The sequence below is a fragment of the Amblyraja radiata genome, chromosome 5, assembly GCF_010909765.2.
Source record: "Amblyraja radiata isolate CabotCenter1 chromosome 5, sAmbRad1.1.pri, whole genome shotgun sequence".
NCBI lineage: Eukaryota > Metazoa > Chordata > Chondrichthyes > Rajiformes > Rajidae > Amblyraja > Amblyraja radiata.
This window is the reverse complement of record NC_045960.1, coordinates 57,120,382-57,142,251: the sequence shown is the minus strand read 5'-3', so window position 1 is coordinate 57,142,251 and position 21,870 is coordinate 57,120,382. Positions and strand designations below refer to the sequence as shown.

At 41.9% G+C, this 21,870-nt stretch overlaps 1 protein-coding gene across 1 annotated transcript; it reads left to right on the top strand.

Moving 5' to 3' along the window:
- Window positions 1-11,704: 11,704 nt before the first annotated feature.
- LOC116973751 (trace amine-associated receptor 1-like) lies at window positions 11,705-12,773 on the top strand. Its single transcript, XM_033022058.1, has one exon. It carries the CDS (start codon window positions 11,705-11,707, stop codon window positions 12,725-12,727), a length of 1,023 nt encoding a protein of 340 aa, XP_032877949.1. The 3' UTR covers window positions 12,728-12,773.
- The last annotated feature ends 9,097 nt before the right edge of the window (window positions 12,774-21,870 follow it).

Below are 21,870 nucleotides of genomic sequence, written 5' to 3'. Positions count from 1 at the left end.
CCACTAGCCCCTAGAGCTCTATCTAATTCTCTCTTAAATCCATCCAGTGATTTGGCCTCCACTGCCCTCTGTGGCAGGGAATTCCACAAGTTCATAACTCTCTGGGTGAAAAAGTTTTTTCTCACCTCAGTCTTAAATGACCTCCCCTTTATTCTAAGACTGTGGCCCCTGGTTCTGGACTCGCCCAACATTGGGAACATTTTTCCTGCATCTAGCTTGTCCAGTCCTTTAATAATTTTATATGTTTCTATAAGATCCCCCCTCAACCTTCTAAACTCCAGTGAATACAAGCCTAGTCTTTTCAATCTTTCCTCATATGATAGTCCCGCCATCCCAGGGATCAATCTCGTGAACCTACGCTGCACTGCCTCAATCACAAGGATGTCCTACCTCAAATTCAGAGACCAAAACTGTACACAATACTCCAGATGTGGTCTTACCAGAGCCCTATACAACTGCAGAAGAACCTCTCTACTCCTATACTGAAATCCTCTTGTTATGAAGGCCAACATTCCATTAGCTCTCTTCACTGTCTGCTGTACCTGCACGCAAACTTTCAGTGACCGGTGTACAAGGACACCCAGTTCTCGCTGCACCTCCCCCTTACCTAACCTTACCCCATTGAGATAATAATCTGCCCCCTTGTTTTTGCCACCAAAGTAGATAACCTCACATTTATCTATATAATACTGCATCTGCTACGCATCTGCCCACTCACTCAACCTGTCCAGGTCACCCTGCAACCTCCTAACATCCTCTTCACAGATCACACTGCCACCCAGCTTTGTGTCATCCGCAAACTTGCTAGTGTTGCTCCTAATTCCCGCTTCCAAATCATTAATTTATATGGTAAACAGTTGTGGCCCCAACACCGAGCCTTGCGGCACTCCACTCGCCACTGCCTGCCCTTCTGAAAAAGACCTGTTTACTCCTACTCTTTGCTTCCTGTCTGCCAACCAATTTTCTATCCATGTCAACACCCTACCCCCAATACCATGTGCTCTAATTTTAGTCACCAGTCTCCCGTGCGGGACCTTATCAAAGGCTTTCTGAAAGTCTAGATACACTACATCCACTGGCTCCCCTTCATCCATTTTACTTATCACATCCTCAAAAAATTCCAGAAGATTAGTCAAGCATGATTTTCCTTTCATAAATCCATGCTGACTTGGACTAATCCTTTTACTGCTATCCAAATGTCCCATTATTACCTCTTTAATAATTGACTCCAGCATCTTTCCCACCACTGAAGTCAGGCTAACTGTTCTGTATTTCCCTGTTTTCTCTCTCTCGCTCCTTTCTTGAAAAGTGGGATAACATTAGCTATCTTCCAATCCACAGGAACTGATCCTGAATCTATTGAACATTGGAAAATGATCATCAATGCTTCCACTATTTCTAGAGCCACCTCCATGAGGACCCTGGGATGCAGACCATCATGCCCAGGGGATTTATCATCCTACAGTCTCATTAGCCTACCTAATACTATTTCTCGCCTAATGAAAATTTATTTCAGTTCCTCGACCCCCTTAGATCCTCTGTCCTCCAGTACTTCTGGGAGATTGTTTGTATCTTCCTTACTGAAGACAGATCCGAAGTACCTGTTCGACTCTTCTGCCATTTCCTTGTTCCCCATAATAATTTCACCCGTATCTGCCTTCAAGGGACCCACATTTGACTTTGCTATTCTTTTTCCCTTAACATATCTAAAGAAGCTCTTACTGTCCTTCTTTGTATTCCTGGCCAGCTTCCCCTCATACTTCATCTTTTCAGCCCGTATTGCCCGTTTTGTTTCCTTCTGTAGTCCTATGAAAGTTTCCCAATCCTTGGCTTCCGGCTACTCTTTGCTGTGTTATACATCTTTTCTTTTAGTTTGATTCTATCACTAACTTCTCTTGTCAGCCAGGTTGCCTCCTACTCCCCTTAGAATCTTTCTTCCTTTTTGGAATGAAATGATCCTGCGTCTTCTGGATTATGCCCAGAAATTCCTGCCATTGCTGTTCCACCGTCATTCCTGCTAGGGTCCCTTTCCAGTCTACCTTGGCCAGCTCCTCTCTCATGCCTTCATAGTCCCCTTTGTTCAACTGCATCACTGACACTTCCAATTTAACCTTCCCCTTCTCAAATTGCAGATTAAAACTAATCATATTATGATCACTACCTCCAAGCGGTTCCTTTACCTCGAGTTCTCTTATCAAATCTGGTTCATTGGACAACACTAAATCCAGAATTGCCTTTTCTCTGGTCGGCTCCATTTGGATTGAGAGAGAAAGATAGATCAGCCATATATGAATGGCGGAGTAGACGTGATGGGCTGAATGGCCTAATTCTACTCCTCGAACATGAAGTTATAAACTTACAAGCTACAGGAAAGCATCAGAATCAGTATCTGAATGTAAGAAATAGTAGTAATAGGTCAATAAACAATCTGTTAGAGGAGCAGCATGAGGGCGGGGGGATGGGAGGGATGAATTGGTCGGGAGGAAACCGGAGCACCCAGAGAAAACCCACACAGAGAGAACATACAAACTCTGTACAGACAGCACCCATAGTCAGGATCAAATCCGGGTCTCTGGTGCTGTAAAGCAGCAACTGTACCCTGTACCACTGCAGCTTCCTTAGTTTGGAGATTTTATTTTTGGGGGGATTGGGTGTTTAGGTCATTTTCTACCCATGTTCTTTACATCCCATTGTTTTCTGGGATGTGTCTGTGGACTTTACTGGGCAGTACAGGCAGTGGTGTACCTACCTGCTGTAAACCAATATCTGTGCATCCTGGGCCACCGTAGGAGCTCACAATGAGGAATTCAAACAGAAATTGATCCAGAAGAGCCTGTGAGGTTTTGGTCAGAATGTTTAATGGAAGAGTAAGAAGCAATTGGTATGGTTGGATGCTTCACATTTGTGAAAAATATTTAGGACATCAGGACTTCAGCATTAAAAATCAAGTACTAATGTTATTTTACTAATTAATTACCATTGCTCCAATTTCATGGACCACAATCAAAATGAACGTAGGTCAAATATACACATGATTCTTACTGTAGATTTTTCTTCTGGCAATTATAATGTTTGCCACTATAGTTGTTCCAGTGAGAAATAAATTCAATACGATGATGAATATTTGTACCTGTGTTTTACATTTACATGTAAGACATTTATAACAATGATTAACCTGAAGCATAAATATACCGTATTACAGAAATGAGTTGCCTCTCTATTACACTTCCTGTACTATAGATGTTGTCACTAGTAACCATTCCAGAAATTAACCTTTGTCCATTTGGTGTCTGCATAACAACAGCCACTCAACCCAAAAGTAACTAATTATGTGAAACACTTTGATAAGGTACGGTATAAATTAAAGTGTAATATGTACCTCCTCAATTGTAAATTGAAATCAGATTTACAACAATCAAATCTGCTTCGCAATCATTTTAATTATTTCCATTTTATGAAAGTTGCTCATAATAATATAGATTTTCAATACACAACAAATTAATAGCAGAAAAAGCTAAGGCAGGTAATAAAAACCATATTTGTGTCAATGCTCACTTGCATTATTGTTGATCATACAACTCAATATACTCCACTAAAGTGTAAAATTCATAATTCATGTTCTTGGTTCTAATCAAGTAAACATGTTTAAAAATAAATAGATTATTTTGTTTCTTCATTTGGGCATCATTGGCAAATCCAGTTTGGAGTAGACACAAAATGCTGGAGTAACTAGTTTGAAGAAGGGACTTGACCCAAAACGTCACCCATTCCTTCTCACCAGAGGTGCTGCCTGTCCCACTGAGTTACACCAGCATTTTGGGTCTATCTTTGGTTTAAACCAGCATCTGGAGTTCTTTCCTACCCAGTTTGTAGTAGTGCAGGCTAGAAACTGCAGTGCATTTTGTAACTGGTTGAAAGTAACTTCCATCACTTTGCTGATGATTGGGCCATGATTAGCTGGATTGGAATTCCCCTACATTTGTGCACAGGACTTAATCAGACAATTTCCACATATCTAGGTAGATAGTGTTATATTGCACTGGAGTACTTTATCTGGAGTATGCATCAGCTGCATCTAGGATAGAGTGCTTCAGTACTACTGCTACATGTTGACTGGTCCTATAGCATTTGCTGTACCTAGTAAACTCAGGGGCTTCTTGCTCTTACATTGAGTGAATCAAGTTGGATCAAGACCCGCTAAGTTCCTCAAACACTTAGTGTTATGCTGCAATGCTACCTTGAGGCTTAACGATCACGCTAACGTATTCTCTAAGCCTTGCATAAGTGAACATGGAAGGAAGCCAACTCAAGATGGATAGAGCGCAACTCCAGCTTAAGCTGGAAAGAGTACAGAGTAGAGTTACAAGGATGTTGCCAGGACTTGAAGGCCTGAGCTATTGGGAGAGGTTGGGCAGGCTTGGACTTTATTCCTTGGAGCACAGACGGATGAGGGATGATCTTATAAAGGCATCTAAGATCACCAGGGGAATAGATAGGGTAATGCGCAGTCTGCTTTTTCAGGATTTAAATCCTTGGGTTCAACACCTCAAAATGTAACAAACTGGCGCCACCCACTGGTAAATCTTCTACAATCATCAATTAATGGCAACTGATTTTTGTTAGTTAAATGTTTCATAGTTTAAGTTTAGTTTAGTTTATTATTGTTGCGTGTGCCGAAGTACAATGAAAAACCTTTGTGTTCTAAACCAGACAAAGAAAATACATGATTACAATCAAGCCATATACAGTGCGCAGATAAAGGATAAAAGTTCATATGAAAATGTATATGTTGAAAAAAGTCTTATTAAGTGAACAGTCTTGAAGAAACAGATCAAGTTATAATGAACATAATAAAAATGATAGATTGAACTAGATGAAAGCATTTCACGTTGAACTGTGATGGCTTTATACTTGTATTGTGTGAAAATATCAAGTACATTAAGGAAGGACTTCTGGCATATTGCATTTGCTGCACTAATTTTTTGCTTGTTGCTTCCTCTTCAGCCATAAGCAATGTCTTTATTAAATACCATATTAAGTATTCAGAAAAAAAGAACATAGATTTACAGCTAAACTTCCTATATTTCGACAAAGCCACACACAGTCGAACACCAGTCCTTCACCTCCTTTGATCAACTATCAGCATACTGTTTCCTAGCTGCTCTATCAGTTTCTGTATCGCTTAATGCTCTTTATTACTTCCTCTGTGTCTTGATAGATCTCACTCATACCTTACTGTTTGCACATGTATCTCTAGCAGATTAGCTTTCCAATCCGGCACACTGGGTGGGATCATTGATCTAGTTGAACCACTGAATTACTGCTCTCAGTCATTGTTCCCGGTCACCGCACCAAAGAGTATCCTAAAAGCAACAGTGGGAGTAACAATCGCGATGCAACTCTGTTGCAGAATTCTTCGGATTTGCGACACTTACGTAATTTGAATGGTGTTTACTTTTCGAACAATCTTCTGGGTTTGTCAAGAAAAAAAAAGCAATGGCTCACAAAATGCAGATCATTTATTTTGCCAGTTAAATCATTCCAGGAAACGTCGTCTATCATCGTAAGTTTTTATTTGTTTTTGTCATTTCTCTTTTGATGATTAAATTATAAATACAAGATGATTTATATCTCTGAGTCACTTTATCCTTGACTTGTTTGTACTTTGTTAAAAAACATTCATAATTTCCAGAAGATTTCCTAAGATATGTAATTATTAGATTTTTGGCTTTGGAGAGAAGTGTACATGTTGGAGAACATACAGTATATTTCTCCATTATCTCAGTGTTAGAACCACGTTGAGTTTTCCGAGGTCCTCCAACTCTGGCACCAGGACTACTGCTTATTTTAATCATTCCACCACTGGTAAGTGTGCTTTCAGTTGCCATGACCTTGAGCTCTTGAAATCTCTCCCCCCCCCCCCCCCCTCCCCCCCCCCCCCACCCCCCTCCCTCACCCTTCCACCCCTTAAATCGCTTCACTTCCTATTTCTCTCTGCTCCTTTAAGACACCCCATTCAACTCATCACTCTGCACAAGCTTCTAGTTATCTTTCCTAATATTTCTTTACAAGGCCACTTTATATTCTGTTTGCTGACATTCTTGTGAAGTGCTCTTGGGTGTTTTGTTGCATTATATGCAGTATATTGATACAAGATGATTTTGTTTCAATTAACTCAATAAATCGAGCACAGTATCAATAAATTACCATAACTTTTTATAACCTACTCCTTTTCTCCATAGCTGCTGCCACACCCACTGAGTTTCTCCAGCATTTTTTGTTTACTTTCGATTTTTCCAGCATCTGCAGTTCCTTCTTAAACATAAATTTCCATAATCACCTGGAAATTGTGTTTTCTGTTTTTTTTTGACTGATGGAAAAGTACAGGATGCAAACATGCCCTTCAGCCCACCTGACCGTCAATCGCCCATTCACACTAGTTCGATGTAATCCCATTTTTGCATCCACTCCCTAAAAGCAAAGGGCCTATTGATCTGGGCCAAGGAATGGCCATTTCAGTTTAATTCAAATAAGTGTATATTGTGGAATTTTAGGATGCCAAATCAGGATAGGACCTTCATAGCAAATGGAAGGCCCTAGGAAGTGCATTAGAACAGCTGGATCCAGGATTATGTGTACATAGTTCCCTGAAAGAGAGGAGTCAGGTGGGCAGTGTGCTGAATAAGACCTTTAGCATGCTGGCAGTGATCAATCAGGGACCAGAGAATTTGAGACATAATATTACAGTTGTACAAGAACATTGGTTGGTGATCATACAGAGGTGTATAAAACAATGAGGGGAATAGAAAGAATGAATGCACAGACTCTTTTTCCTAGGATATGAGATCAAGAAATAGAGGGCATAGATTTAAGGTAAGAAGGGAAAGAATTAATAGAAATCTGAGGATCAGGTTTTTTCACACATGGTGGGTACATGGAAAAAGCTGCCAGAGGAAGTAGTTGAAGCAGATGCAATAATAACATTTAATAGACATTAGTACAAGTACACGGATATGAAAAGTTTAGAGGAATATGCGGCAAATGTGGGCAAATGGGACTGGCATAGGTGGGATGTCTTAGTTGGCATGGCCAAGTTAGACAGAAGAGCCTGTTCCCATGCTGTATGATTCATGACAATACCAGTTGTCCTTTTACACCTGCATTATCTCCACTTTTGATAAATCCATGACCTAAATGGATATTAATTTTAATTTCTTAATTTCCTTAAGATCATTTCATATTTATTCCTTACCTTCATTTGTGTAACCCCAGTGAATTTCATTGATATGGAAATATTATGTGCACTAAGGTTTCTCTCCACTGACAACCATGTTAATATTTTAGTTCCCACATTCGCTGCTCAACAGTCAATATTGATATTTAAACATAAGGCACATTGCCTTTAATCAACCAATTGTATGGGGATGCTTTGTACCCAGTACCTTGTAAGCAGAATCAAAAAGTAAAAACAATTTGAATGACTTGAATATATTTGATAGTGCGACAGGCAATTTTGCATTCTTCAGTCTGAAGAAGGGTTTCGACCTGAAACATCACCCATTCCTTCTCTCCTGAGATGCTGTCTGTCCCGCTCTGTTATTTCAGCATTTTGTGTCTAGCCAATTATACATGTTGGAATTGTTTTATAGAGTTTATTGTTCCAACCAAAAATGATGCCAAATAATATACAGGCAGCACAGATGGTGCTTTGCTCCTATATCACTCAAACAAGACGGTTCATCCACAAACTTCCAGTTGTACTTAACAAGTTGTACTTGTACCATATAATTTATTTACTGCTGAGGAAGATTGTAGTGGAAAGCCTTTGCGTTTGCTACTGGATATCGCGATAACAAATCTTAATTGCAACACATATACCATCAGAAGAAACCTTAAGTCTTTACTGATTTTTTTTGGTCTTGAATATATATCCCGTGGGTATGAGAAGAGCACGTAAGCGATAGTCCCTCATGTAGTGTCTATTAACAGGTCTGGGATGTTGACTGATGTCCCCGGTGGATGGTAGCCTCTGGGTCCCACTGTAGCTGTGACTGCATCTAAGATATAGCAATTAGTTGTTGATGAAACTCCTGTATGTTTCTATATAAGCAGCATATGAAAAAATCATCCAGAAGGCAATTTATGTTTAGTTGTGGTGTGTAGTAGAAGCATTGGAGGCATTGTGAGTGTTCTGTTTTGATATAGTGGAACCAATGGTGAAATCCTTCAAGTTTGACATTGTATAGAGTAGCTTTATTAGCAAACATCTCATAGCAACTGAAAAATGCATTAACTGAATTTCAAGATGAAGAAAAGAAAACAAAACATTATGCGACACATGAAACTCTTTAAAGTTTATACTGTTTTTGGTTGAACCTAAATTCTGGTTTTATTTCAGCTACCTTTCCCAAGTTAACTGCTTAGTTCCAGAGAACAATTTAAAGTGATGTCTTCTGTCCTGCTTTGTTGAATTGCTCTTCTGTTCAAAAATGACTTCTTTATTTTAAGTATGTACTACCTCATTGTTTTTATTATGGGTTTTTTTGCAGAAAGTAATCGCCTAGATGTTTCAGAAAATCAAAAGGAGGAAGATGTGATGCAAATCAGAGGGATTCCATGTCCAGGTATTGGGAGCTTTGTTTATTTAGTGAATAGAAAATCAATGTTATCTCTCATCTTCTTAAGCTTTATCAGTTTTAAGCATAACTTGCCAATATTGCCACCTATCAAATGTGATAATCAAAATTAGTCACAGAAACTGGAACAAATGTTTTAATTGAAGTGTATTAAAAGCAGAGTTGCATTTTACAGATTTATTTTAATTTTGATGCAATCGATTGATGTGATATTTGATATGCACATTTCTCAATGAATGATAGGAGTGTTTGAAATATTAATTTACACTTTATTCTCAGCCAACTTTTGACTCCTCATTCCAGAAATGATCATTGGGGTACCCATCATAATTATTTTTCAAAATGTAAACATCATTGCAGTTAAATTGCATATCTTTGTCCATGTTTTGGGTAGGACTTTTAATTTTAATGGATGCAAACATGTCATGTTCCACTTCTGTCAGAAGCAATTGATGGTGAAAGGTAGATTTAGTGTAGAATAATGTGTCATCCCAGTTTCGGGCTGCTCTCCTGAAGATTGCCACATGATGTTTGCCCCCATGTCTGACCTTGATATATGTAAGCTTCACATAAAAATGGCTGGTTAATGATCAGGATTTGGACTAATACTCATCTTTCTTGCTGTGTCTGAGAGGCGTTGAGACACCTGAAATCAAACATTTTTTTAATTTAACTTTAAATTTCAAAATGTTGACATTTTAAATACAGTGCTTTACTGTGATCATTAGAATACCACAGTTCAAATTAATGCAAAATATTTGGAGCCCAAAATAATCTTGATTTAAAACCAAATTCATTGTCACCATTAATTTATACCTTTGGTCAATCTCTTTTCCTTTTTGAACTAATAAATATTTGGGTCATGTCGTCTGATAGTTGACCCATTCAAGAGGACAGTGTCAGGTCACAGTTGCCACCTATCCCAGTGGGTCATAGAAGCTGCCCATTTTTTAGTCCAATTGATTTTAGTGAATTGAACTCGAGGAAGGTTGCACACGGCATTGAATTGCTACTCAGGTGACAAAGTTGGCAAAGAATTCCAAAGTGTTGTAGAGAACACAAAGTGCTGGAGTAACTCGGTGGGTCAGGTGGCATCCCAGGAGGACATGGACAACATCCATGAGGAAGGCTCCTGATACTGAGGAAGGGTTCATGTCCATGTTCTCTAAGGATGTTGCCTGACCTGCTGAGTTACTCCATCATCTAAAGTTCCTGTGCACATTTATCAACCTGGTTTAAGACCTAAAATTAAGATGTAATGTTATATGCAATTTATAATGTGTATTATTTGCAGAAAAATTATTGAATTCTGCTCATTATATACCAATACTAATGATTACAAAATATGTTGCATATATTGTAATCGTCTGATAATGTCGGGACATGATGGCCTGAGCTACAGGGAAAGGTTGGATGGGCTAGGGCTTTATTCCTTGGAGCACAGGAGGCTGAGGGGTGATCATATAGAGATGCACAAAGTCATGAGGGGAATAGATATGGTGAATGCACACAGTCTTTAGGGGAATCAAGAACTAGAGGACATACTGTAGATTGAAGGTGAGAGAGGAAAATTTTAATGGGAACCTGAGCGGCAACTGTTTAGAGGTAGTGTGGAAATAGGCCCTTCAGCCCACTGATTCCATGCCTGCCATTGGTCACCCGTACAACCATACCCATTCTATGTTATCCCACATTTGCATCCTGTACACTAGAGGCAATTTACAGAAGCCAATTAACCTACAAATCTGCATATATTTGAAATATGGGAGAAAACCGGAGCACCCAGAGAAAACCCACAGAACGTACAGATTGTGCACCTAGTAAAATCTTTCCCGTGCACGGGAGACCCGACCTTTTCTTTGTCGGGTCTCCGTTGTCGTTGGGGCTGCAACGTGGAGCGGCCTCCAACAGGAACGACCTGGGGTTCCAGCTGTGGAGCTGCCGACTACTCACCGTCACGGGGCTGGCCGAGTCCGGAGCGGGTGGAGCGGTGGTGGACGCTGCTGCCACCCGATCCCCGGAGATTCGGAGGCTGCAGCTGCGGGTTTGGCGGACGGCGGCACCGGGAGCCCGCGGGTCCCTGCTGGGAGACCGCTTTTCGGGGCTTCCGCAACGGCGACTTCTCCCGCCCGAGTTGCGGGGTTGAAGAGCACCTAAGCGGGGCCTTACACCATCGCCCCGCGCGGCTTGGAATGGCTGCGGGACTTTGCGAGCGCCCGCCGGGGGCTCTAACAACAAGACCCGGTGCGCGACCTTGCATCACCCGGCGTGGCTTTAATGGCCGCGGGACAATCGCCATCGCCAGCCGGGGGCTTTGACTTTGACTCTGACTCTGACATCGGGGGGGGAGAGTGCAGTGGAGAGATAAGTTTTTTTTTGCCTTCCACCACAACGATGTGATGGATGTTTGTGTAAACTGTGTTGTGTCTCGGGTCTTTTTGTTTTGTAATGTATGGCTGCAGAAACGACATTTCGTTTGGACCTCAAGGGGTCCAAATGACAATAAATTGAATTGTATTGTATTGTAGATTGTGCACCTGTAGTCAGGATCAAACCCGCATCTCTGGTGCTGTGAGGCAGCAGCTCTACTGCTGTGCCACTGTGCCGCTTCTGTGGGTGGTAGGTATATATAATGAGCTGTCAAAGAAAGTATCTGAGGCATGTACTATAACAGCATTTAACATTTGGCCAGGTACACAATTTAGGAAAGGTTTAGAAGGTCAAACACGGGCAAATAGGACCAGAAGATGGGGTATCTTGGTCGGCATGGACGAGTATGGCAGAAGGGCCAGTTTCAGTGTTGTATGATTTTATGACTATGACTTTAATTAAGCCTTTCCAAATATTATCCAAACTCTCGCATTTACATTCAAAATTAAAAGTTTGAAATCTGCAATATTTCTGCTTTGAAATCTCCAAAAAATGTTCCATTTTGAAAGTTCTCTGACAATTTTTCTGCTTGCAGTTGGATGTACAGTAGATGGATATTAAGGAAAGGAGTCGGTGAAGAACGGAAGGATTCAATCATTTCTCGAGCACAAACTGAAACATCAGCTAGTAGAACTAACATGAATACAAGTCTGGCAACCAATGAAAATTGCTATCAACTTGAGGAAAATTCGTGTCCAAGAGCAATCCGGTCCCATGGTCTCCGGGTCTCACTGTATGCGTTTGGTGCATTGGCAGTTCTGGTTACAATGTTTGGCAACTTGTTAGTGATCGTTTCAATCTCCCACTTCAAGCAACTCCATACGCCCACAAATTATCTGGTTCTTTCTTTGGCAATAGCTGATTTTCTGCTGGGATGTATGGTGATGCCTTACAGCTTGATCAGATCAATTGAAAACTGTTGGTATTTAGGGGACTTGTTTTGCAAACTCCAAGCAAGCTTTGACTTCATGCTGTGCGCTGCATCAATATTCCACCTCTGCTTTATTTCTGTTGACCGTTACTACGCGGTGTGTGACCCGCTAAAGTACAAGATCAAAATAAATCTTCACATCGTCCTCATGATGATTCTCCTCAGTTGGATTCTCTCCGCATTTGTGGGTTTTGGCATGATATGTTTAGAATTAAACTTGATAGAAATTCGAGACTATTATTACAATAAAATATACTGTTATGGGGGTTGTACACTAGTGATGGGGAAAATATGTACGGTGATCTATTCACTAGTTTCCTTTTTCTTCCCAGGATTTATTATGCTTTGTATTTATATGAAAATATATTTTGTAGCCACAAAACAAGCCCGAGCCATCAATGACATTACAAGACAGATCCAGTCTGCCAACGAAAATAAAAACGTAGCCTCCCAGACAAGTGAAAGGAAAGCTGCGAAAACGTTGGGGATAGTGATGGGGGTGTTCCTAATGTGCTGGACTCCCTACTTCACCAGTAACTTCATAGATCCTTTCATTGGTCATAAGACACCCCCGCTTATGTTTGACACCTTTTTTTGGTTAGGGTACTTAAATTCTGCATTCAATCCCGTGATCTATGCATTTTTTTATTCTTGGTTCAGAAAAGCCCTGAAAATTATTCTAACTTTTAAAATATTCGCAACCGATTCCTCCAGGATAAATCTCTTCTAATTCACCTTTATTGCAGAGGAAATTGCAATTATGGAGCTATAGAGATGCTGACAATAGTGTCTCCCTCCTGTTTAGACTATTACAAATGCCATCATTTTATTATTTTAACCTTTTCCAATTATATCAGCAAAATCTGCAAAATTAGTTAAGAACACTGTAAGTGTTGTGTTGTTATTTCCCACAAGTTATTCAAGAATTTAAAAATCACTTTGTGAATGTGGAGTTGTATGATCTTGTGCATATACAGTATACATATTTTCTTCCATGATGTGTGCTGGGTGTTTAGTTGAAACTCTATGCTACTTTCAAACTCTGCTCCTGTGCAGTTGATTGCTCATTTAGTAGTTGTAGAGGTACAGCATGGAAACCGATCCTGCAGCCCACCAAATCCATGCCAATGATCAAACACTCAATCTTCCATTAATCCTATAGCGACATTTTATTCACACTGCATTCCCACCAACTCCCCCCCAGATTCCACCATTCATCATAGGCAATTTAGACACCATATGCAATTTACATTGGCAAATTTAACCTACCAACCCAACGATAGACACAAAATTCAGCCTGAAGGATGGTCTCAACTGGAACGTCACCCATTACTTCTCTCCAGAGGTGCTGCCTGTCCTACATTCAGTGTAAACCAGCATCTGCAGTTCCTTTCTATACCCAACCTACCAACCCACATGTGTTTGGGATGTAGAAGGAAACTGGGAGAATATGTAAACTCTGTACGAAGAACACATTGAAACTAAGTGGTTGGTCCTGTGAGTCTGTTTCCATGCCGTATAACTCCTCTTTTACTAGACTGTTTTACTGCTGAGCAGTAAAAAATATTGCAACTGAAAAATCATCTTGTTGCTATACTCAAAATGATCCCATGGTTGGATTTCAATTCTTTGTACAGTAACAACAATAAATTACCATATTCTCAAACGTGTCAGCTAACTGTTGAATTTTTTTTCCGAATTTTCCAAATGAATATGCTCCTTTGGCACAATTTTAGATGCTATTTCACCTATGAATCTTTAGCCTGAACTATGCATCTTTAAGGAGAAGACTGAACTATGCTTCTATGAACAGGAGAAGACTGCTTTGACTCATCGCATGGCTTTTGCCCGTCTGTGAATTCAGCAGTTCAGGTGCAGGTCCCAATCTATATAGTGGCCAAAACTTTAATAAAGCTGGTGTACTAATATATTAGAAGGCAAACAACGATGCTGGATAATTATTGTATTTCAGTGTTGATTTATCATAAATAATCACATTACTGATAAGGAATGATGTTTACAGTATTGGTGACAGCTGTCATTAGAAACACTCCACTGTCTCATAAGATAGTTTATATCTTTGATATTAAAGCAACACTAAAAAGCAACGGTTCGCAGATAATACTGTATGTGTAAGAAAGAACTGTAGATCCTTGTTTAATCGAAGACACAAAATGCTGGAGTAACTCAGCGGGACAGGCAGCATCTCTGGGGAGGAATTGATGACGTTTCGGGTCGAGATTATTAATTTTCATTGTTCTAGTTAATGGCAGGTTCAACTGTACTTCACTTTGTGAATTATTAATTCTTCTGTGTGATCATATTTTGAGGATTATATAGGCAAGTAGACTGAATCACTGAAATTATTCTACTTCCTTGATTTAATTTTCATCTGTTACATATTGATTTTAAATTGTTTACAATTTTACTCATAAAGTGGTCATGCAATACTGCCATGATATCTATCAAGCATATTACATTTATCTATTATTAAAGTTCACATTCTAATGTCAGCTGCATCATAAAGCTTGCTTAATCATGCCCGTTACAATATCTAAATTAAACCTCGATTAGAAAGAACTCTCTAAGGTGGAAGTTGCAGAGACCATATGCTGTTTGCTCACTGATGGATGATAACTGTGTGTTAGTTCTGAGAAGTACGACATTCCACTGCTCACACACTCACCTATGAAGGGTCAGGATCCAATTGAACCCACTGATCGTCCAGTTATGGCTAAGACTGATGTGAATGTGGTAGTTGTTAATATGTAACCACTCCCTTGTTTGCCCAAAGCACACACTCCCCTCTGAATTCATCTCCTGATTCACACAGAATGAAGGGCTTATCAAAGGGGACTGATTACATTGCAGACTGAAAATAATGCAAAAGCAATCACCTGGAGGTGCAGCAATCAATCTGAAATGTGGGCAAATTGATTTCTTTGTTGTTTTTTCTCTGGTTCCCTCAAAGCCTTTTCTGTTTGGTTTTGATGCTCTCTGTAACTTTTCTTTGCTACAGCTTGGCCTATCCACTGATATTAATCGCCTTGTTTGTTTCCAGATGATTTTTGGCAAGTAAAGGGGTGAATACAAAATGGCAAGGAAAAATTTCACAAATTAGTTAGAAATAATAATGTAAGAGTAAAATGTAAGAATGTTGTGTAAAAGTAGAAGAGGAACCAGAAAGATGAGAATGGATGGGGATGGCTTAATGTTAAGTATAAAGTATAAGGATTCATTTAAATATTTTATCTGAAATTGTAGCATCTCTGGATAGAAGGAATGAATGACGTTTCAGGTTGAGAAGGGTCTCAATCCGAAAAGTCACCCATTCCTTCTATCCAGAGATGCTGCCTGTCCCGCCGAGTTACTCCAGCATTTTGTATCTATCTTTGGTGTAAACTAGCACTTGCAGTTCCTTCCTACACATATCTAAAATTGTATTTTGATGTTTAGCATAATATTGAAAAATTAATATGACTATTTGGCTATTTGGCTATTTCTACTTTATACTTTGAAACCATATAGAATTCTTGTAAGCATTTAACATGAAGAAATGTAATTTACACTGACTGCTTAAGTTCATCGCTATTAATATCAGTGGAAAGATTGATTGATTGATTGATTGAAATATACAGCATGGAAACAAGCCCTTCGGCTCATCAAGTCCATGCTGACCATTGATCACCTATTCACACTAGTTCTGTTATCCTACTTTTGCATCCAATGCCAACACACTGGAGACATTTGTAGAGACCAATTAACCTACAAACCCACACATCTTTGTGATGTGAGATGAAACCGCAGCACCCATAGAAAACCCACGCGGTCACAGGCGAAACATGCAAACTCCACACAGACAGCTCAAAAGGTCAGGGTTGACTCCAGGTCTCTCCACTCAACCTCCGATATTGCAGAGAAAACATCCGAATCTACCCTCCCGCTGTAAGTAAAACCCTCTAATTCTGGCAGCATTCTGGGAAACCTCCTCTGTACTCTCTCCTAAGCCTCCACATCTCTTCTGCAGTTGCTTTTGTGTGCTTGTCTGAGTTTACATGCCTGTGCGGCTGTTGCAGGGATGATTTGCATTGTACCTGTACCTCACTGTACTTGTGCATATGACAGTAAACCCATCTAGGAATTATCTTGTAAAATAATCCAGTCCCACAATCTATGTTCAAATATCTCACGGATTAAAGTATTTATCATATTTTTTTTCTTTCATTGTGATGTATGCATTCAAGTTTAAGGACAGAAAGTTGGCCACAAATATCCAATAATTTATTGGAAAGTATATAATAATTACTTGCCTATTTTATTGAAGAAGGAAGTGATGCCAAAGATGGTTTAATAGAAAAGACAATCGTAGTTCTTAAAGAGAAAATAACAAAGTGAACCCAATTAAAAAGCCTTCCAACATGTTTCAGGCAGGTAATAAGTACATACATAGATGGCCACCATGACCCCAACCGAAAGAAAATAGAGACACAAAGAACTGCAGATGCTGGTTTACATAACAAAAGCACAAGGTGCTGGAGTAACTCAGCGGGTCAGGCAGTATCTCTGGAGAACATGGATAGCTGACAATTAGGGCCGGGACCCTTCTTCATACTGATTGTGGAAAGTGGTTAAAAGTGGAAAAGCGGTGGTGGCGGAACAAAGCCTGGCAAGCGATAGATGTGGTATCCACAACCTGTGTATGTGTGTTGGGGAATGACAGATGCAGAGACCAACAGCTGACTTATCACCCATTCTGAATTACTTGTTTCTCTTCTCAAGAGGGCCACTGCTGACTAACATTTCTACCTTTCCTGTATGTAAATAGCGGCAAGGATTTGCCTGCAGATATGCTGCTATCATTGTCCCACTGCCATTACCCTTTGTGCTCGAAACCTGTTGGCTTTAATAAGCTGGAGTCAGAGCAGTGGCATCACAGTGGTGCAGTTGGTAAAGCTGGTGACTCACAACGCCCGAGACCCGGGTTCAATCCTGACCTTGGGCGCTGTCAGCGTGGAGTTTGCAAGTTCTCCCTGTGACCTGTGGGGGAGAGAAGGAAGGGGGACAGAGGGAGGGGGAACAGAGGGAGGGGGAGAGAGGAGGGGGAGAGAGGAGGGGGAGGTTGGTTACCTCCAGGTGCTCCAGCTTCCTCCCACATCCCAAATATGTGTGGGTTTGTATGTAAATTGGCCTTTGTATATTGCACCCTAGTTTGTATGGGATGGGTGATTGATGGTCAGTGTGGACTTGGTGGGCCAAAGAGCCTGTTTCCACATTATATCTCAAAACTAAGCATATAAATTAAACTAAACCTCTCCTACCTCCATCGGAACTGGCTAGAAAGAGTGCTGATACTTCTTAAGTATTGTTATGTGCACATTGCAGGGGAATAAATAACCTGACTAACCCAGGCAAACAATGCATTTGCTACTTGTACGACCCAGCTGTGCATTTTGAGATAAACAGATTTCACATGTGCCTGGCTGGAAAGGTCACTGGGATAAACAAGTGTTTAAAGATTAAAGATACTTTCTCGCCCCTCATAAAGCCATTCATGTCCGGGAGATATTTCTAGGTCCGGTTGTGGAACTCTGTATCATTCTTGCATAATTGCTGTAGTCTTAGGAAACTCTAACCTTTGTGTTCAGGTATTTTTATGCATATCCAAACATAATTATGTGTTCCAGTAAATATGAACAACAGTATAAGTGATGGTGTTAACTGATTGCCAGAAGTGTGAATGAACTTCACTGAAGTGACACCTCTGATCCATTTTTCTTTACAAGTGCAATTGCAAAGAGCTATCTATTGCTCCTGTGCACACAATTCACATTTCAAAACTAACAGCCATTTATAGAAGAAGGGAAACTCTAGTTTAGTTTAGTATAGCATAGATTAGAGAAACAGCAGGGCTGCCAACTCTCACGCTTTGAGCAAACTCTCACGCCCTCACGCTCATCAGAAATTTCTCACGCTCAGTGGTGAGAAATTTTGTGATCAACGAAAATTTCAAAACTCGGATAAACTGCATGGTCCGCGGGTGTTGGAGAGCAGGGGCTGCGGGAGGGATGGGAGCAGAACCAGCGGCGGGAACAGGTGCGGGGAGCCGGGACTTTCGAGTGTTTGCGGCGCTGTCGAGTGTTTGCGGGGCTGACGCTGCAGCTCTGGCCATGGAGCGCTCCGACAGTGCGAGTGTCCCGGGCCGCGGAGGCGTCGGAAGCGTTGCGCCGCTGCCGCGAGAGTCTCTGTGCCGAAGGGACCGACTCTCAAAGGGAGGTGGAGAGAGAGAGAGGGGAAGGAGACAGGGAGACAGTGGGGAGAGAGAGGGGGGTGAGAGGAGAGAGAAGGGGAGACAGAGGGGAGGGGGGGTGAATGGAGAGAGAGAAGAGGGAGAGGGGGGGAGAGAGAGGTAGGGGAGAGAGAGGGGGGGAGGGAGAGGGGGAAAGAGAGAGGGGGAAAGAGAGAGGGGGAAAGAGAGAGGGGGAAAGAGGGGAGAGAGGGTTAGGGGAAAGAGAGGGGGGAGAGAGAGAGGAGAGAGGGGACGAGAGAGATGGGGAGAGTGAGGTGGGAGGGAGAGAGGGGAAGAGAGAGAGAGAGAGAGAGAGAGAGAGAGAGAGGGGAGAGAGAGGGGATAGAGAGAGAGAGGGGGGAGAGATTCGGAGGCTGCAACTGCGGGTCTGGCGGACGGCGGCACCGGGAGCCCGCGAGTCCCTGCTGGGAGACCGCTTTTCGGGGCTTCCGCAACGGCGACTTCTCCCGCCCGAGTTGCGGGGTTGAAGAGCACCTGGAGCGGGGCCTTACATCACCGCCCCGCGCGGCTTGGAATGGTTGCGGGACTTTGCGAGCGCACGCCGGGGGCTCCAACAACAAGACCCAGTGTGCGACCTTGCATCACCCGGCGTGGCTTTAATGGCCGCAGGACAATCGCCATCGCCTGCCGGGGGCTTTGACTTTGACTCTGACATCGGGGGGGGGGGGGGCGTGCAGTGGAGAGATACGTTTTTTTGTGGATGTTTGTGTAAATTGTGTTGTGTCTCGGGTCTTTTTGTTTTGTAATGTATGGCTGCAGAAACGACATTTTGTTTGGACCTCAAGGGGTCCAAATGACAAATAAATTGTATTGTATTGTATTGTATTGTAGAAGAGAGAGGGAAGAGCAGAGAGTGAGGGGGGGAGACAGGGGAGAGAGAGGGGGGAGAGGAGAGACAGAGAGGGAGAGAGGAGAGAGAGAGGGGAAAGAGAGGGGGAGGGGAGAGATAGAGGGAGAGATAGAGGGGGAGAGAGAGGGGGGTTGAGAGAAGAGAGAGCGGAAGAGAGGGGGGAGAGAGAGAGAGTCTCTGTGCCGAATTTGTTCAGGTGACCGGCATGGATCAGGCAGCGGCTCGGTGCATCCTGGAGGACAACCAGTGGCTGCTGGAAGTAAGTACCAAGCACTGGGTAGAAACGGTGGAAGATAGTGGACTTCAAATGAGGGTGGTTGGAGAAAGCATCCTGCTTGCCTGCTAGATTTTCACTTACTGTAACTGCAGGAAAAATGTTCTCGATGTTGGGGGTGTTCAGAACCATGGGTCAAAGTTTAAGAATAAAGGGGGGAACAGTTAGGACTGAGATGAGGACAAACTTTCTTCACGCAGAGAGTTGTGAATCTGTGGAATTCTCTGCCACAGAATGCAGTGCAGGCCAATTCACTGGATGTTTTCAAGAGAGAGTTACATTTAGTTATTGGGGCCAACGACATCAAGGGATATGGGGGAAAAAACAGGAAAGAGGTACTGATTTTAGATGAATAGCCATGATCATATTGAATGGCAGTGCTGGCTCGAAGGGCCGAATGGCCTATTCCTGCACCTATTTTCTATGTTTCTATGCTTGAGTATATGGCAATAAAACTCGATCACTTGATTTTGAAGCATTCATGCATGGTGGAGGTATAATGTAGTCATAGAGTGATACAGTGTGAAAACAGGCCCTTCGGCGCAACTTGCCCACACCCGCCAACATGTCCCAGCTACACTACCTGCTTTTGGTCCATACCTCCAAACCTGTCCTATCCATGTATCAGTCTAACTTTTTCTTAAATGTTGGGATGGTCCCTGCCTCAATTACCTCCTCTGGCAGCTTGTTCCATACACCCTTTGTGTGGATAACGTTACCCCTTAAAAAGTTACCTCTTAAAAATACTTAATTCAAAAAACATTGAAATCATACTTCTACAGTGCACTAAAACATGATTTTAATACATCAAATTTCAAAAAGTTCCTACCCTGGGAGGGGGGACACCCTTCTTCCACACCCTCTCCCCACTCGGTTGCTCCACTCCCTCACCGGGTACCCCCAAGGCCAGTGATCGCACAGCCTCCCCCCTTTCAAAAATGCTCCAATTTAAAGCATATATATTGTATTCAAGTGTAAGTTAAAAGACTCGCTGCAGTATGCACCATATTGCACAATTTCAAGCTTCAGGCCCATTGAGACCGCACCGACCAGTGATCCCCATACACTCACTCTATCCTACACGTTAGGGATAATTGACAATCTTCACTGAAGCCAATTAACCTACAAACCTGTATGTTTTTGGAGTGTGGGAGGAAACCAGAGCACCCGGGTTCCGGTCCACATCAAAATCCACATCACGTGGAGGACGTACAAACTCTGTACAGATAACACTCATAGTCTGGATCGAACCTTTGCCTCTGGTTCTCGATTTCTCTAATCTGGGCAAGAGACTCTGTGCATCTACTTGATCTATTCCCCTCCTGATTTTGTACACCTCCATAAGATCACCCCTCATCCACCTGTGCTCCAAGAAATAGTGACCTAGCCTGCTCAACCTCTCCTTATAGCTCAGGCCCCCGTGTCCTGGTCATGCAGCGACTCTACCGCTGTGCCATTGTGCCGCCCATTCTAAGTTATGCATTTACTGACAGACCAGCAAAGCAATAGATCTCTAGTGATGCTGCCTGACCTCTTGAGTTTCTCCAGCACGTTGCGTTAATTTGTGTATTCGACAGATGCTGCCTGGCTCACTGACTTACTCCAACGCTTTGGGTACATTTTTGTAAACCAGCATCCACAGTTCCTTCTTTCTCCATCTAAGCAATAGACCTTGTCAAGCTAACATCAACTAAACCGCAAAAAAACTGGGAGAATTTGAAAAGTTTGGGGCCCAAATTGCTTTGCAGCCATGATAATACACTGTATCCACAATGCTAGCCCCAGATAGGAGATTCTTTCAATGCCTATCAAAAGTCTTGTGGCAGAGGACATTGGTTCTGGAAGTTGGCCCTTCCTGTTTAGATATAAAGATGAATCTTGTCCTTCGTCACTTTGTGGAAGATGGCAGACCTCACACAGCAAACATATATGAGAGAAATCACAGAAATGCCATATTTTCAATCAATAATCATGCAGTTCCCTGAGCCCTCAAGCAAAAAAACCTTCAACATAACATTGAAGTATGTTCCTGAGCAAAATATGAATTTCTCAAAAATATGTAGATGGCTTGTAACATGGTTATCCTTTCACAGAGTCATAGTCATAGAGTCATAGTTAAAGAGCATTGAAACAGGTCCTTCGGCCCAACTTGCTCCCACTGACCAACATGTCTCATCTACACTAGTCCCACCTGCCAGTGTTTGGCCCATATCCCTCTAAACCTATCCTATCCATACAGCTGTCTAAATGTTTCTTAAACATTGCAATGGTAATTACCTCCCCCAGTAGCTCATTCCATACACCCCACCACTCTTTGTGTCAAAAAGTTACCCCTCAGTTTCCTATTAATTCTCTCCCCCACCTTAAACGTATGCCCTCTGGTTCTCGATTCCCCTACTCTGGGCAAGAGACTCTGTGTATCCACTCGATCTATTCCTCTCA